Raw genomic sequence first — 18,262 nt, 5'->3', positions numbered from 1 at the left:
ATTTTTCTGAGGAGACTAAAGAGCAGCTTATTAAATTCTGGTCTTGATATTTTCCAAACCAAGTGACAAAACAAAAACTAAAACCTTCTCCTTTTTTTTCTTCCTTTTTGTGGTTTTTTTTTTGTTTTTTTCTTTTAAATAAGCAAATTGTGGTGGCTAGTTATTGGCTAGTAATTGAGGTGGCTAGTAATCCCTGGATAACTCTCTCTGCAGTCCCATATAGATTTTTAAGATGTTGCAAGTTTTTTCCTTTCTCTATCACCGCACCTTGATCCTGGGGACAACCTTCAGAACATTGGAAGCACAGAAGAAACATGCTACAACCACAAGGCTTGACAATGTGTCTGCCCAATCTTTTCAGAGAGAATTGATCATCTTAACCTTTTCTCTGTGTGCAAATCTACGCTGCCCCAAGACATTCACAAACTTTCTCACATAAAATACAATAAAGAAAAACCCCGAAAACACTTAAACCACCCAAGAATAAGGAACACAGGAAATCATCATCAAAATGCTTAATTTTAGAGCACACATACAGAAAAAAAAACAAACAAAGGAACATAAATGAGAAATTATAGAGCAAGTTGTAATCCCTCAGTTTACCTATAATTTCTCCTATTGCTGTGGTAAAGCTTTCTATCTAACCATATCTGCTTCACTACCAGCATAAATTTGAGGACATTCTAGATAGCAGCCTGGGTAAAAAGATTCAGGTACGACAGCAAAATGTTGAGGTTACATTAAAACTGAAAATAAAGGTGCGGAGGGAGAGAGGCAAAAAAGAAAGAGCAGAAGTGTCCCTACCTTGGCCTTACCTTCGCAACATTCCTGTCAAGATCCTGGAACTCTTCCCCAGGTTTGCATCTGTCTCTCTAAGCTGGGGAGAAAAGAGTCCCATTAAAGGCAAGAGGCACATGTACTCCATTCCGCACAAAGGAGAGGTATTTCTATAGTCATTGAAGTCAATCAAATTCAGGTTTAGCCCACAACAAACTCCTATGTAAGAAAGCCACTGGAGCTCTGAAATCTAAAAATCTTTTGTCTGGTTTTCACTTAGGCAAAGATGAAACCCATAGAAGGTAAGACATTGATGCAACAAAGATGAAACAGGATAAAGAACAAAAGCTTTGCAAATAAAGGATTGCACGTAGGAGCTATATAAAATGGTATCCACAATTCCCATCGATGTGTGCATGTTTATTGGTTATGTATATTAGCAAAGGCATCAAAGTAGGAAGAGAGAGCCATGTGTTGTGTTTCTGATGCTTTATGAAATGAAACCCAAACATATCTTTCTTTCACTGCTTTTCTAAGACAGCAGTTTAAAGAAAAAGCTGTAATACAGAACAGTGTACTTTTACTGATTCTGTGTAAAAGAAATATGCCCATGCCCCTTAAATATAAAACTTGGACTGACCTTACAGCAGCAACCACTGGGATGGATGCCCAAATACTTTATGAACAGTATACAGCATGTATATAAGGCACAGCTATACAATATATATTTTTGCACATCACTCATTGAAAATAACAGTTTTTAGTAGTTTATTAGAACATCAGAAACCCACATCCATAGCTAAACTTAATTAGTTCTATAGCTTTCTGAAATATCTTGCAAAATAGGTAAAAGCACAACAATAAAAACTGACACTTGGGGAGATGAAAACTTATGAAGCAAATGAACTTCATATTAAAAAAGAGTAATTACTTTAGATTAAAACCTTCCTTCTATTTTAGTGTTTATCAGTTTCCCAAAAAACAATGTCTAAAAACAAGGAAGCATATAGAGAGAACAGAGTTACAATCCTATTGCCTCTTGCTACTGATAGCTGAAGCAGAGGCATCTGGACTTTTTAGAAATCTTGGAGCCAGTGGGAGATCAAAATCTACTGTGAATGATAATTGAATGATTGTCAGTTATGAAATAGCAGGGACCACTGTTTCCAACATGCCCTCAAACACAGCTGTGTGTACATAAAAACATTCTTCTCCTTACGAAAGCTGAATATTTACCTCTTCATTATCAAATCAGATTGAAAGGACTAGCTGACTTATTGACTTCTCACTATAGACTTAGTTATAGAAGACAAAACGCATCCTGTATTTTGAATCCATCAAAACAGTAACACTGCCAAGAAAAGTGGCAGTCTTCCAATAACAGATCACCTTCACTGTAACAAACCAGTATTATACCTTGAATACTTGCATAGTAGCAATATTAAACACAGTTTCTATTCTGGAGCCCAATATTGTAAATAATTGCTGCCAGATTAAATGTTTATTACTGAAATCAGTCGTTGTAATCAATAACATATAACCTTTTTGTATAATTTTCCTCCTTGTTCTTGTAAATGGTATTAAGGAAATACCAAGTAGAAGGGACTGGATACCACCATCCACGACTTGCTCTTAGCAATATCACATTCAGTGGGAAGGCTTGCACTGACTCTCAGATCTCTGTAATTATGTGCCATGATGGAACAAAGATGAGCATTATATTCCAGGGAGGCCATTCCTTCATTTTTTCCTGATTCATCTAGACAATTCAAGCTCTAGAAAAGCAGTTTAGCACAGTTTGACAGAAGGAACAGAAGAAAAAGCGTCACAATAATTTTTAAAAGGCTCATTAAAAAGCCAAGTTCCTATCTGTGCTAGAAGGGAATCTGAAGTACAAATGTATGCTTTACATTGGTCTTTTATTATTCATAAAGATGCATTTAACACTTGGGGCTTCTCCTGCCTTTTCACAGAAAAGTAGCGCTCTCTTTTTTACCATTATATGTTTGATCCTAACTTTCCTCTATTGCTGCAGGATTCTACCTGACAGCTAGAATCAGTACTGATAGTTAGGAAGGGGAAGCTGAATCTTAGAGGTTTGACAAACTCCTCTAAGCAAGACGACCTCATATTTTTATGGTAATAAAAAAACCTACAACACAAGCAAAAGTAATGTTAGAAAAGAAACAAACACGTACACACACAGTTGGAATATATCTAGCTACCTCCCAAGAGAACACTAAAAAAACACCTTTTCTTTCTGCATTGGCAGAAAAAACAATATAAAGAGTTTCAAACTGTAAGTTTGCTTTTATTTAAAGCTGAAATATCTGATGGTACTTCTTCCATCAATTCTTTATCAACACTGGTGCAGCGCAAAAGCCAAAGCGCCAGTGCCCTGGAAACCTGTTAAAAGGCACATGGTGGCCCTTCCTTGTTTCACAGAACTGCTGTAGTGAAAACCTGTGAAAGATGCTTTAATATTAGCAATGGCAAATCCACACAGTGTTTAAGAAAGCTTTTAAAAAATAATATTAAGAATAGTAATGAGAAATGAAGGAAGATGAACAAGATGTTGATGTAGATATTTTGTCTATCTTAGACACATTTTCATTTGAAATTTTCCTAAAAAATGTGGCATCTTTTAAAACCTTTATGCTCCAGTTAACCTATCCTACCCTTGTAGTGAGCTTTTACCCTTTCTCTTTGGCTAAAAGTACTTAGGAGAATTCCTCTTCGCAACTGTTTTTACACACGTATTTTGCACTGCACAAGATATTTAATTATTTGAAATGATACTAGCTATGTCTTGCACATTTTTTTCATTCAAATGTTTTACTCTACAGACAGGAAAACTCATATATGTAAATGCAACTAAACTGTAGAGACACAAACTCATTTAAATTTGGCTCATAAGAAAATCCTCCTAATTTTCACAACATTGAACTGATAAGAGTTGACCACTACATTCAAGCTGACATTTGACTTTCAGAAGACAAGTTTGTTCCTTGGTTGGTTAGACAATAACTCTGTGTATTCAGCGTAAAGCTATTATGCATCGACAGAGCACCCTCTGTCCTGGTCTTTAAAAAAATCTCCACGAAATGGAAAACTTGCCAAGTTATCCAAGATCACCCCTGACTGTACGTCTGACTATACAGACAGCTGGGACAGATGCACTCGTGTGGCTCCACTGGAGAATATTTTAAGCCGCATATGATAAAAACTTGGAATTTGAGATCTTCCATTTATGACAAGAAGACTTTCACTGAACTGTGATGGGATACATCTTCGTAGAATACCCTTATTTTTAATCTTGCTCCTTGTAGCTTACTGGTTTTGCCATCAAAGAAATTTGCTCTTCAGGTGGAAAGCACAGAAAAGGAAAAGGTATGCTACGAATCATGTGTACACAGAGTCATGAGAACTACGCTCTCTCTTGCCTGAGGATTTTTAGGATCATCAGAAAGGGATCCAAGCTATTCATCTCTTTTGCCTCGGTTTAACTTGTGCAGCTAGAAACCGAAAAGCATCTCAGTCTCAGCAGTCACTAGGGATGTAAGGAGTGGAGATGAAATAAGATACAAGGTTGCCTGAACAACACTTGGTAAATGCTCACAATCCTTAGTTACATTTAATGATTTAGTTATACTTAATGTTTTAAAGTTGCTAATGCCCTGCACTTCAGAAAGCAAGTGGCATAGCTAACAGAAAGTGTCTCCTTAAAGCTGTCGTATGAGCTTACTAATCAAAGTTCTCCAGGTAAAGAAACTACCTGGGGAAGATAGAGGAGTTTCCTCAAGTGGCACTGGTCAGCTACAGACCTGTAAAAGGACTTAGCTTTGTCAAAACTGGACACTCAGAAATGTATCCAATCAACATGTCATGGGCAGAAAATCATAGGCACCGTCAATCCTGGTTCTGTAAGCAGAATTCAGTACCAGGGAGGCAAATTTCTTAGACTAAAGTTCAGAGAAGTTGTATGCATTCGATGGGATGGGCTTATGGAAACCCTCATTAACTCTACTGAGTAGAGTTTATTCATATGGAGATAACCTAAGCCAAAAATGACAAAGGTACATTATCTTGACTGTAGTGGCTGGGCAGCAGTGTAAGTCATTACTACTTTTTCTTTCACACAGAACTGCCTAAGGAGGCAATCATTAGCATTTGCTGCTACAAAGAGTAAGGCTGATCAACTATTAGAAACTAAGTCAAGATACTAAACTTCACTTCACTGAAAGTCCAAGAAGTCATTGCAATGGACAGCATAACAAATCCTTCAAAGGACAAAAACCAGACTTAACTGCAATGTTACTGATGGAAAGCTTGCTTCCAACAGTGGGTTTGGCAAACTCAGTGTGACTGCCCATAGGAGAGATTTTGCAGGATTGAGCCCATATTAACCCCACTTTAAGTGCTTTGCCACAGATGGTGATTATATCTCACAATAGAGGCTGAATTATCTGAAAATGATTGATATGCCGGGTTATTTTTGCGTGCACACAGAACTTGCCCAAAGCAAATAAAACCCAAGACCAGCAGTTACTTATTATCAAACTTACCCTTTCCCGAGCACGCTGGATCTTCTCTCTGTCATGGCTGAGGTTTTCCAGCATCTCCTGTCCAATCTGCTCTGCATTAAAAAATTAAAATATAAATAATGAAAAATACAGTTTGTGACTGTAAGGACTCAAAACGCCAGGTTAGACTGTAACAGCAGCACTTAATACATGTGGTAGTATGATCACTCCTTTTAACTACGAAGAGGAAGATGTCATCATACTAAATTTTAAGTTTTACAGGCAACATAAAACTGAAGAAGCAACATTCAAGCCCAAAGCTGACTCCCTGCAATCTCTTGGGGTTGTCTAGACCCTAGAAACTGATGCTGGCCTTTGGTGTGTGAAACAAAGGCAAGAAGACTTTCAGACTTGCTGGAGGTGTTGGGTGTTCATACTTTCCACATATTCCTTAAGCCTGCTCCTTGTCTTAGAAAGGGAGTCAGAAAGACTTCGTTAAAACACTCGCAATCTTTACACTTCTAAAGATACTGAGAAGTCATACTAGAAAAAATCTTTTCCCTGTGCCTCTCAGCTTTTGTCACTGATGCTTAAATAAAAGTTATTTCAGGCGCAGCTCAGTTACTGGTGTCTATTTTGCCCCATTGTGGACTATTTCTGGTGAGCTTGGAGATCTGCTGTAATGGATCTCCTGATGTTTTTAACAGCAGACATACATTAATCCATCGTAATCATCATTCATTTACACAGGGGTTGTTTGCTTGCACAGCTTATGCTGAACCAAAAGTTGCAAAATTATAGCAGAGAGGCCTCAAGACATGGTACAAAGACAAGAGAAGATGCCAAAACTTTACTCTTCAAACAGTTTCAGTCAAATGCTCCTCTTATGCTGAAATATTAGCAGCAAGTATAGAGAAGAGATTTTAATCTTCAAAGCTTTATAGAAACATTAAGAAACCCTCCTTGTATTTCCCTGAAGGAGAAAAATAAGTTAAATCATTCCCATTTTACAGATGGGGAAACAGACACAAGGAGTCAAAGCAGCTGTAGCTTGCCTCAGGACACAGCACATGTGAGACAACCAGCATTTCTGCACACGTTCATTTAGGCTACTTAGCCAGCCAGCCCCAGATATGCACCAACACTGAGTAAAACTACAAAAACGTCATTTTTTTTCATAAACAACACAAATCATGCCTTACTTTTTTTGTGGTGAATGAGTGGGATCTTAAAATGTCACTATTTAAGGAACCTCAAGAAAATTAAACAATAAAAATTCGCTACTACGTTGCCAGAGCAAACATGACTATTCTTTATTGGTTTTTTTTTTTTAGTCCATTTTCAGGAAACAATCCAAAGTAGAATCACCTCCAACTTGAAAAATTTGAGAGAAGCATTTTTTTTCCTAAGTTCATTTAACACAAGGTATGCACTCTGCCAGATAAAGTCTAAGTAAATTCATTACATATACATTTCTCTATCTGTTGCCAAGTACAGTACAAGTAAGATAAATATTTCCTCAGATATCTGACCACAAATTGACATCCTCATAATGCTATCTTGTCCCTCCTGGCTTGCTGCTCTTTACTTTTAGCTGTATATACAATGCCTCCCAAAGGTGAAATGTGGTAAGATATGTGTTATATTGAGTTAAAAAAAGCTGCAAGGTGCAGTGCAGCTATACAAATGGTAGCCTAGGTGAGCAACTCAAGACAGAGCTTTGCCTATGTTTGCATGTCAAAGAACTTACTGGATGAAACTATACTGCGCTCATTCCTCATCAAAGCACTCAAAATACTGTAATGCACAAACAGATACATGCATTCATTATAACCTGGAGGAGAAAAAACAAAGCAAAATCCCTCATAAACAGAGAGGAAAAAACCAACAAATTACTAACCAAGTAGCATGAGGTGGAAGGATAACAAATGTTTATTGCTTAAAATTATACATATGTTTGCTGAGACATAAAGGGGTGCAAGGAGCAGATTTTCCTTCAAAGGCTTAACTTCAATGGCTAAAATGGCTTGGTGTTTCACAACGAGAGCTAAAAAATATCCTTATAGGAAACAGCTCTATTTTTATTACACCAATTTTAAGCAAGTTACTGTGGGTTTTTTTTTTCATCTTCTTCCTGTCAGTGGCAAGTTCACACTCTTAGCTTTTTATAATGATTGAGTTTATTTTCCAACCATCAATGTGACAGCAGCATCAACTGTAAGTGAGGGTAAAACACCGTCACTTTGGCAAATAGTGTATTTTCCTCTCATTGTCAATGACTGAAGACATCAATAAATAAGGAAGGAGAGCATGTCAGCCAGAATATCACAGAATGAATTGTTGATATGACACTTAGGGATTAAACCTTCAGCCATGAAGTTCAACCTAGCAGAAGGGTCTGAGAACTGAGATAGTTGCGTTTCTTCCCAGCAGCCTCTATAGATAAATAATTGGATGGATCATCAATTTTACAGGAGCAGCTTTACTCTACATGCACTTTAGTTGATGATCTTTGGCCTTTTTTGGGCTAAAATAACAACATAAGTTGAACAAAGAGACAAAACGGAGGTAACATAATCTCACAATAAGTTTGCAAACATAAATTGACGCCTTTATCCACAGACCCTCTTCATATCCTTGTTCTACTCAGAAAATTCACTGATGACAGTGAAACTTGATTTTTAGCTGGAAGGTCAAGACAGTCAAACAAAAAATATTAATAAATAAAGAAAACACAGACTTAGAAATCACATGAAGACATGGCTCCTCACTTGGTTTGCAACTGAAGGTGCCCAGGACTGGGAAAACAAGTAATATTAGCCCACAATACAGCTAATTACAAGCCTGATATCATTGCTGTCTGCTTGCATAATTTTTCAAGTTTCCCCATGACTCTGTTGTTTTCCTGCCAGTTGAAACCTTCATCCGTAAGGCAGATTCATGCTTTTAGTGCAACAGTGCTGTATAGATCTTTCCAGGCTACTTATAATGCAAATCATTGACGATGCTACTAGTTATGTGAAAAGGTCATGTTTCTAAGATATACTGTAGTGCAGATGCATGAATTAAGACCAATGCATAAACTGAAGGGTGTTGCATATTACCAGTAATGGTGTTATTTCCACAGAATCTTAACAATATCAATTATTTGGGGAGTACCCCATCTTTTTAGTTGGTATGTACCGACAATGTTTAGTACAGCACAGTACCAAGTTCTCAAAAGACCGTGTGGTGCTGCCTCTTTTAACAGAAATTCCCACAGAGATGCATACAATGATGTTCTAAAATTACAGCTAAACTATGAGATGCAGAGGGGTGAATGCATTTACATCAGTATTATCTGTGTACTGACAGAGGGCAGGAATATTCGATACAGCAATTATCTCAGTCTTCAACAATGCAGTGATGAATAGCTGAAAAAGCACATAGCTTAAGATTAACAAGCATCAGCCTTAAAGGGTGAGTGCTAAAATTCACAGCTCTAGAAGTACTCCACCTTAAAGGTATTTGAACAAGGTATGGGAAATCAGCCTCTCCAGTGCGGAAGACTTGAATAGCACTATGTGTGGGACTAGTACAAATGCTGCCTGTTTCTATGAGACTGTGTTACGCCAAAAAAAACCCCATTTCTCATTCTAAACCACTGAACCTAATGAGAAGAATGAAGGTGCTTTCCCCAGCTGACAAAGAAACACCCCCCCAACAACTACAAACCCAAGTTCCCTTTTCACACTTGCAAAAGGTTGGCATGTGGTTTTAAACTTTCATACTGAGATACACACAACAGACAATGATGGCTTCTAATGATGTATCACATTCCTGAATATGCCCTTACTTTGGAATTTGCCTGTATCACGTATGTAGTATTTATTTATATGTATAACTCACAATTGTTTTAATATTTGTTTCACAAAGCATGATTTCTAACACCCACACATGTATCAAGGATGCAAAATAAGTTGTGCATGACTGGTTTTTCTTTTTTTTTTTGCATCCAGTCATTTAAGTATTTATTTACATTACCAGCTAAACTGATTTTGAAGGAGCTTTTTCTAATCATTCAAGTCAATAATACTTTTTTTCCTTAAGAATGGCTAATACATCTACTCAAGAGAGAGGAATGATACAGAATGAGCCTCTCCAGGCTTTTGGATAAACATGCATTTTTATGAATTTTGAAGACAGAGTCTCCATTTTTCTTTTCAAATGAAAAATAGCCCAACGTAATTTGTACAGTTCTTTTCCTCTCAAAGTGTAACCTGTGTGTATACATACATATATAAACATATATAGACACAATAACACACACCTCATAACTCGACATGTTTTAAAATGTTAAAAATTATTAAATGGAACTAAATCATAGAAAGAATGCCTGAAAGTATGACTTGCCCAATCTCATTGTATGTACAATGCATGCATCTGAGCTATACAGTTGCAGGGGTGGGAAAAGCAAAGTAATTTACACTGGGAAAAGCAGAAAACCAAGAAAAAATCAAGATGACTCAAAAAATCCATTGTGTGTTGTCAGAGAAGGAATTGGAATAGGAAAGGCGAACATTTCCACCTTGTGATCCTCAGCCTTACCTAGTGAATAATGTCATTTAGGGAGTGCACTTGCGTGTTGTCTTTGCATGGAGGCATCGCACGCTCTGAGGATGTAGGAAAAGCTTGTAGAAGATTTTTTGAGAACTACGTTGATTGAGGCAGAAAGTCAGGAAAGGTATTCAAGGCTGGGACACATTTTTTCCAAAAGCCACTCTGTTTTAGACAGGTTCAAAATTTAGATTTTAGGAGACTAAGAGAGATAAATCATCAACAGCAGTTTCTGAAAAAAAAAAAAAATCCTCACTATAAAGTGTTAAAAGCTAGTTGTTCAGAGGTGACAGCAAGCAGATTTACAAACTTAGAAAATACATGTTGCAGGAGTTAGAAGAATTCAGGGCTGAGCCAAATGCTTTATGCTTCTGACAGCAGAAAGTTAATAAAGAAAGTGATGACATATCTTTAAGTGTAGGGACACAGGTATAAGTCCTATAAATTTACAAATTCACAGTTGATATAAGTTTACATTGAACAGCCAATATAATTAGAGACAGAAGGATTTAGGTTATTAAACTTTTTAAACAACAAGTGCAGGTTAATACAGATAGATGAAGGATAATAAAATGGCTATAAGCCAATGGAGAGACAATTTGTAGTGCATTAATAGAACAGTGAAACATGAGAGTTGCTGCTCAACTGCCTGGAGAATCTGCCACAGAGAAGTTAATCTGCATGCTGCTAAGTGGTGACTTAACATAGAATAAAATTAGCTACATGCTGTAGGGGCTACTTGGCCTCTCCAGCAGGAGCAAATGCTGTACCAGCAGAAAGAGCCCTGAGAGTCAACAGCATACACTGAGGACATCCAACACTTCCAGAGCTCTCAGAAGCTCAGTTGCAAGAGAGGATAAAAGAAGTTGCCCAGTGTTACTGTGAAAGCAAAATACACCTAAAAATACGTCCCAATCCTCCAAAGTCCAAGATGTCCACCAAAGTTAAGATACAAACATTTTTCAATTGAAAAAAGGTCCCTATGAGCTATAATGGATGTTCATGAAATTATTTTCATTGGCCAAGAGCAAAAGGGGTCTGTTGATCCTGAGGTCAAGGAAACCAGAAAGCAAAACATCCGGAACACCTAATCAGAATTCAGGCTTTGTGCTTTGTTCAAAATAAGGAAGAAAAGATATTTGAGGAAGATACCACATGCTTTTAAGAACAAACTGAGAGCATTTCATAACCAACACCTCCCATGGTCCAGGCCTATTCTGTCCTTTCCCCGGAAAAAAAAAAAAAGGCAGATGAGTGAGAAGAAAATAGGAAAAAGAAAGAAGAACAAAGATATATGACAAGACCTAGTAACTTCCCCTTCAGAAGCCTTTTCTTTTTCTAAGGTTTCATACCTTTTCTGAAATCCTAACTTGCATCAATCTGCTGGTATAAAACTACTTATTTCTCACTAACTGATGTATTTTTTCTGTCTACTCCCATTACCCATCTATCTGAGCTCCCTTACTAACATCCTCACAGCAACATTCACAGGAGGTGGCAGACTTTGATTCTCGTGAGCGCTTGTCTACATTGAAGTCCAGCCACTGTTCTAGCCATGCACCAGCTCAGCAATGCTCATCGCTCCAAATTCTTCCCTTTGTGTCTTCTTTTTTAATTCCCTTTCTTTAAAAAAGTTCTAAGGCAAAAGAAATCCTTCCCTAGTGCATCAATAATAAACAACTTTCTACCCCCATTTCGATCACTTGTGTAAGTGAAGCTGGGAACCAACCCTCAGTATCTTCTTTTCCTACTACTTTAAGTGCTGTCAGGTTGGAAGAAGTCCCTGCTCGCTCTGAGCTTGGTGCAGGGAATGGATGCTGCTTCATTACAGCACTCTCAGTCTCAAACTTTTCTGAAAGTGATTTAGCAGTGAAGAGTACTAACAATCCTGATAGAAATGAAATTAAGTTGCAGAAACATACTCTTTAAAACTTGAGCCACAAACCAGCACACTTGAATAAACCCATGACTGCAAACAGCACCAGGATGACACAACAGTGATCTTTGGTTTGTCTAAGGCTGGATTCACAATCATAATTTAATCAAAAATGCTCCACCATCTACCAAGTTTGCTATAAACTCAAAGCAGTGTAAATAATTATTTTGGACCCTGCAGTACTGGTTATTTCAAAGACTTAAAATGCGTAGGCAGGGAGTTGGCAACTTAGCCTCCTGCATTCAGCAGCTCGAGGCTCATAAACTTGGCCCTAACTCTATAGCTGATTTACTCTTAAAGCAATGAATGCACTTCAACACAGAGATTTGAGTACAGAACAGATGAGACAGGCTATCAGCCAACCAGCAAACAGCAAAGAAAGTTATATTAGGTTTTCAAAAGAAAAGAAAACGTTTTGAAATATGTTTTAAAATTGAAGTGTGGAGCAAGAGTTTTTTTCCAAACTTATTTAACTATACAAAACTGCAGCATATGACATTTAAACAGTACAAAGATGAAAAACAAAGTCTGCTAGTTATATCTGTAAGCACTGAAACAATTTTATATATTTTTAAACTGATTCTTCATGACCCATTTATGTAAATGGGTCTTGAAGAATAAAACCTAGCAATAGGAACAAGGTCTTTGCAGTATCCCAGTTTCTGGACGTAAGAAAATATATAAGAACAAGTCTATCCTCCCACTGTTTCAACCTGAGAAATGGCTCATTGAAAAAAGAAATCCCAACAAATGAGAACAAAGCCAGAGCCAAATAAAATGACATTTGGGTTTGTTCAGGTTTCTCCCAACATCCCGATGTACCAGGTTTATCCTGAAACCACAGACTGATTAGGAAGTCAGGGAAGCTGGCAACACAAGCAGAAAGTCTATGCTTGTTTGATCTTTAACACTTCCACAGACCTAAAGAGTGTTTTAACCTTTCTTGAACTGTTCAGCAATGCATTTTAAATGTGAATGGAACTATCTCCTGCTGTACTAGCATTCATATTTAAACAATGAAAAAAAAGATATAAAATACTGTCCAGACATTAGAAAAATAAAACTAACCGAGAGGATGATTAATAAATAATGCTTAAAATCATTGACCAAAAAGGGTAGCAGTTTGTGCAAAAATACAGCATTCTGAAAACAATATGTATATATAAAAAAACTTTCTTAAACATCGGAAAGCCCACAAAGCAGGTGAACAGCTCAGCAACCTCAAAACTGGCTTCGGTGCAACTCATTCTTTGAATACGAATTAGCAATGGGTAATCACAGCATATTTATGAGGCCTTTTGCCTGGTCCTTTTCTCCAGTGAATGCTGTATTATTCATTGCGTGTGCCCTGACCCCAGTGCGCTCCTGTTCTGACAAATCATACTTGATTAAGACAAATCTTTATTAGTTAGCTAGTCAACTTCCCCATTTATCATTTGCAAATCCCATTCTCCTTTTCGGGTACAGTAAAAGTAACTGAAACCATTTTTCGTCCATATAAAATGAAATGCTTGTTACACACAGTAAGTGCAAACAGAAGCCTACAAGTCAGTAATAGATGATAAAACAAAGGTTTAACAGGCATAAATTACAAATGTGGCAAAACACTAACACAATAGCTCACTTGAGATAGGCTGACGAAACATTAATTAGCTCATCCTTTCAACGTTTCCCATTTTCCCACCACCTAAATCTCTCAAAACCTAAATGCCAGTAAAAGAACTGTATTGCAATGTTGGAGGCTGAAAGTATCGAAGTTTAAAAAATAATAACAAAGAAAATGCTGAGGCAAGTTATTGATGAAGGTTTCTACCAAAACCAAAACCATCTTTTAAAAGTTGATCTATAAGGGATGCAAAATAAATTCAAAATTATTCATGAAGCTTCATTTTCCCCTGAAAATGCAGCATCTCTCCAAAGAGGTGGCAATTTGGAGAGGGAAAAAAATCCTTTCAAGACACTGTTAGTTTATTCAGTGGGTAATTTACAACTAGAAACCAATGTGATGTCTAATGCACATCAATATTGTCATGATAGTGGTTTTGCTCTCAAAGAAGGATGTTTCCTCTATCAGGACTCTGGAGATCTGAAGCTGCTACTTGGAGAGGGAGGGACAAGAAGCATAGGGAAGGGACAGTCCATAGCTTACTTGGGTGGCCATAGTTCAAGTACCAGCTCTGCCTCAGAATTTTCTTCTGGCCTCTGGAGGGATCTCTAGGAAATGCTCACTTAGCTGTATTTTTAAGGGTTGGACTCAAGGACCTTAAAGGTCTTTTCCAACCTAAGTAATTCTATGATTTGTCTGGAGAATTTTAGCAGTTTGCATATTTTATTATGTTTTGAACCTCGGTTTTACACGTAATGATATTTATACACACAGATGAGAAATCGTGTTAATTTGAAATTAACAGTAATTTTAAAAGCTTGCTCGTAAAGAACAAAACATCTCTGTGCTGCTTACACTGCATGCTTCTTATGCACTTTTGTCTTCCTCCACTTACACTTTCCCATCTTAAGCTATTTTTCCTTTGTTTATATTTTCACCCTGCAGGACCAATGCAGCTATGGATGCTGCTCCTTTTTCACACACGTAAGCTAAGTGCCAGTTATTTTCATCTGCAATGCTGCCTTTGGTTATGCAGAGTAACGCTGAGAAAACCACTACTTCAATAAACCCAAAGGAAGGGAACAGAGGGAACAATAAAAAATAACTGATGGCCTGGCAAATCATTGTTATCAGGAGGTACAGAAGAAGGAAAGAATGCAGAACTATTTTCAAATCCAAGCTGAGTTTGCAGGGCTATGTATATTTTTTAAAAAGTAAATTAAAAAGGCCTCTACTCTTGTACTTCTCAAGTGATGATATTACTTCTGGAAATTGCTGGGATGGAAATATAGACTTTCCCGTGATACATTTTTTATAGCACTTAGAGCAGAATTGTATTTTAAGGATCAAGTTAAGCTCTTCAGACAGTGTAAGACATAGACTTACGTGGGGCCTCTACTGCATGTAGAAACGATTTGTTTCTCAGGCATGCCTACAAAGATGAACTGCTGTAAAACCTGATTTTTCAGTACATATCCAAGATGAAATGTGTGATTTATTCTGATGGAAGAACTCAGCAACACTTATCGATGCTTCTGGCATCTCAACATTAGACAACCGTTATGTGATTTAGATTGAGGCAAACCTGGAGACTCTTAAACGCAAACTGCTCCAGGACAAAGGACCTACTGCAAGGAACAGCAGATTTTGCTTCAAGTGTTCTGAAGCAGCTGCCTGCAGTGCTCCAAGTGCCATTCCAGCTATTGAACACGGTCTTTGAGTCCCTGATGACTTAGATCAGGACTACCAGAGAGACGGTTTCTCTCTGTTGGGTGTTGCTTGAATTGCAGTCAGCATTGATGCGTGCACTGGAGGTGCCATGAAGGAGCACCAGCAGCTGAACATTCTCGGTGAGGATGTCTAAGTTAGGATCATATCTCTCTGCTCTCCTGGTCTGCCAGACTTCAGACACATTAGTATGCTGGACGTGAAACTGCAGTACTTAAAGGGGGCCTACAGGAAAGCTGGGGAGGGGCTCTTTATCAGGGAGTGCAGAGATACGACAAGAGAGAACCATTTTAAGCTGAAAAATGGGAGATTTAGATTAGATGTTAGAAAGAATTGTTTTCCTGTGAGGGTGGTGAGACACTGGCACAGGTTGCCCAGAGAAGTCATGGTAGCCCCATCCCTGGAGGTGTTCAAGGCCAGGTTGGATGGGGCTTTGAGCAGCCTGATCCAGTGGGAGGTATCCCTGCCCATGGCAGGGGGTGGAACTGGATGGACTTTAAGGTCCCTTCCAGCCCAAATCATTCTATGATTCTATGATTCTATGATTCTATGATTCCATGACATGCTGCCAAAGACAGCAGGTAGTCTGCTGTGGGATGTAATTAAAAAATTTTGTAGGACTTGCTGGCAGGCTGCTGTTCACATTTATCTCTGTGAATGTTTTCTATGCCGCAGACAGAACAAATAAAGTATATTTTCCTCTGCTGTAGCTTTTTTCTATATTTCTAGAGGACCAACATGAGGACAACAGCATGCCCAGTAGCCCCTAGCCTGACACAGTAAAGAGACAAGTACCTGGATTTTCTGTCATGCTCAAAGATAAAGAACACAGGGGGCCCAAGGTCAGATCTGGGAAAGGACCTGGACTGCTGGGTTCTGTATTTGAAATGAAAGGCATGCCACCTATGGGCAGCTACCATGGAGCCAACCATCCTCTGATGTTACATACCTGTGCCCTTGGCCATTTTCACATATTATTGCTGGTTTGGATGCCAGTGGAAAACAATAAAATAAATTGATCTCCCTGAAATTTCTTGAAGTAGTCTTTAATGCTGCAAGACAGGGATTCCAGCGAACACAATTATATTGCTGGCCCAGACACTACTGCGCACCTGGTAAATACTTGTGCCTGTTTCCCTGGATTGAAAATGGGTGTGAAAGAACCGACAGTGGCAGAACACAATATCTATCATTAAAAGGATTGTATTCCTAAGGAAGGCATTCAAATATTGCACTTAGCATCTCATATATTCATTTTCATTACAAGTACTGGTTTTAATATTATTTTAGTTGAAAAAATAATATTAGAAATTATTTTTAAAATGAAATCTGAAGTGGCACACTCAACTACAGGACATTATGTTTAATCTCATAAAGGATTTCTACATTATTTGAGCATCAAATATTATTAGCCCATGATCTACTGAATTAGTAAATTATTGCAGGATGACATTTTAATGCAAACACCCAGTTTACAGACATAACTTTGCTGGAAATTCTCAAGAAGTGTTAAACCGATGCCAGTGTCTCAGTAATTTCGCAGTTTAAAAACAGTTAGAAATGTAATGACTACACTGCACTTGATTAAAGCATTTACAGCTCTAATCAAAAACTGACAGCAAGATCAAAGATGTTAACTTAAATCTCTCTTCTAATTATGTTTAAAATGCCACACCTCAGGCCTGTCTCTCCTCTTCTTTTTCAAACCAAATTCTGCTTAAGAAAGATCTAACACTTCTTAACAGTTCATTATCCAATAAAACTATTCAAAGCTTAAAAGCAATCTACACAATTAGTCAGGACCTCAGGGAGTCCACCGGTAGTCTTTATTACAGGGCTTCATATTAAAACACCTTAATTATATTTGTCAAATGGATTTCATTAAAACCCATCGTCACTTTAATTTTCATATTTTGACAGTGCTGGCATAGCATTATTACCACCTGCCAAGCTACAAACTACAACAAAATTATCAAATTCCTTCAAATACTACGCAGTTTCTTTTTGTACCTGACCAATGATTTCCGTCTTTTTGGTGGATGCACCATAATTAGGAAGAATAATTAAAATTCCATATTCAAGCAGCACACATGCAAGCTAAATGTACAGTGTAACCGTCACAGGTGTGTAAATAAGAACCTATATGGATACCTGGTTGCCAGGAGCACATAATACAAAGGTAGGACACATATACTGAAGTGCTTCTGAATAATAAAGCCAAGACATCAAACAGAATACACTATTATTTAATCAAATGACAACCATGATGACTTGAAAGCAGAGGACATTTTAACTCCTACTCATTATACTGTCATTTCAACACAACAGATCTGGGGTTTATGACCATATACTGTAACCACAGCTTTACTTTAGATACAATCCATGGAGGTTCCACTTGACTTTAGACAATTACACCGAAATATAATTAAAACAAAATTGTTCATCCTCTCCACCTACAGTCAGTGCTGTGACAAAGGCTTCTGGTATTTATGATACATTTCCAATGCAGGACATACCAACTGTTTGTGGTTTTTGCTTAATATTCCATGCCACGGCAATTAACAGTTTTAGATAATTATGAATAATATAAAAATGAGGTACCAGCATCTGTCATACAACACAGTTTGGGCTGTTAACGTCACATGAGATAGAGAAATAAATTATTTCCTCTTTTTTGTTATACAAATACTCTATGGAAAACTGAAACAAAACAAAGCAATTTACCAGCATTGTGTTTATATTTACCGAGCTAAATTCAAGCCTGATTAAGTCCATGCTCTTCAGTGAACATGTGCATGAGATGACTTTGGCCCACAACAGATAAAACAACGGCATTACAGATTGCAGTGGGGAAAAGAACAGAGAATTTTCCTTTCTTTCATATAATCACAGCAAGAAATAAGAAATGAAGAGGTTTCTGCCATATGTCTAAAACACTTCACTGCTTTGTACAAAGGTCTCAAGAGTAATGATCTCCGTGTGTTATGAATATTTTAAGACTTATTAAATGTTCTCAGATTATTGTGGGTAAAACTATAGGTTTTTAAAAAAACAGTTTAAATGACAATTAAATATTATTCCTACTTAAGGAAAAAG

The 18,262-nt window shown here is 37.5% G+C and overlaps 1 protein-coding gene across 4 annotated transcripts in view; it reads right to left on the bottom strand.

Annotated features, from left to right (window-relative positions):
* VTI1A (vesicle transport through interaction with t-SNAREs 1A) overlaps positions 1–18,262 on the bottom strand; it is a 272,765-nt gene that overhangs the window by 108,581 nt on the left and 145,922 nt on the right. For 2 of the 4 annotated variants that reach the window (XM_069863298.1, XM_069863299.1), the window contains 2 exons: positions 5,343–5,413; positions 805–877 (listed from right to left, as the gene is read on the bottom strand). In XM_069863298.1, coding sequence (XP_069719399.1) covers positions 812–877; positions 5,343–5,413 — 137 coding nt within the window. In that variant the 3' untranslated portion in view covers positions 805–811. The remainder of the gene's footprint in view (positions 1–804; positions 878–5,342; positions 5,414–18,262) is intronic. The other 2 variants (XM_069863296.1, XM_069863297.1) reach the window with 1 other exon arrangement.

This window comes from Phaenicophaeus curvirostris, chromosome 9 (genome assembly GCF_032191515.1).
Source record: "Phaenicophaeus curvirostris isolate KB17595 chromosome 9, BPBGC_Pcur_1.0, whole genome shotgun sequence".
Taxonomy (NCBI): Eukaryota; Metazoa; Chordata; class Aves; order Cuculiformes; family Cuculidae; genus Phaenicophaeus; species Phaenicophaeus curvirostris.
The sequence above is the reverse complement of the archived record's forward strand: the minus strand, read 5'-3'. Positions and strand labels throughout refer to the sequence as shown.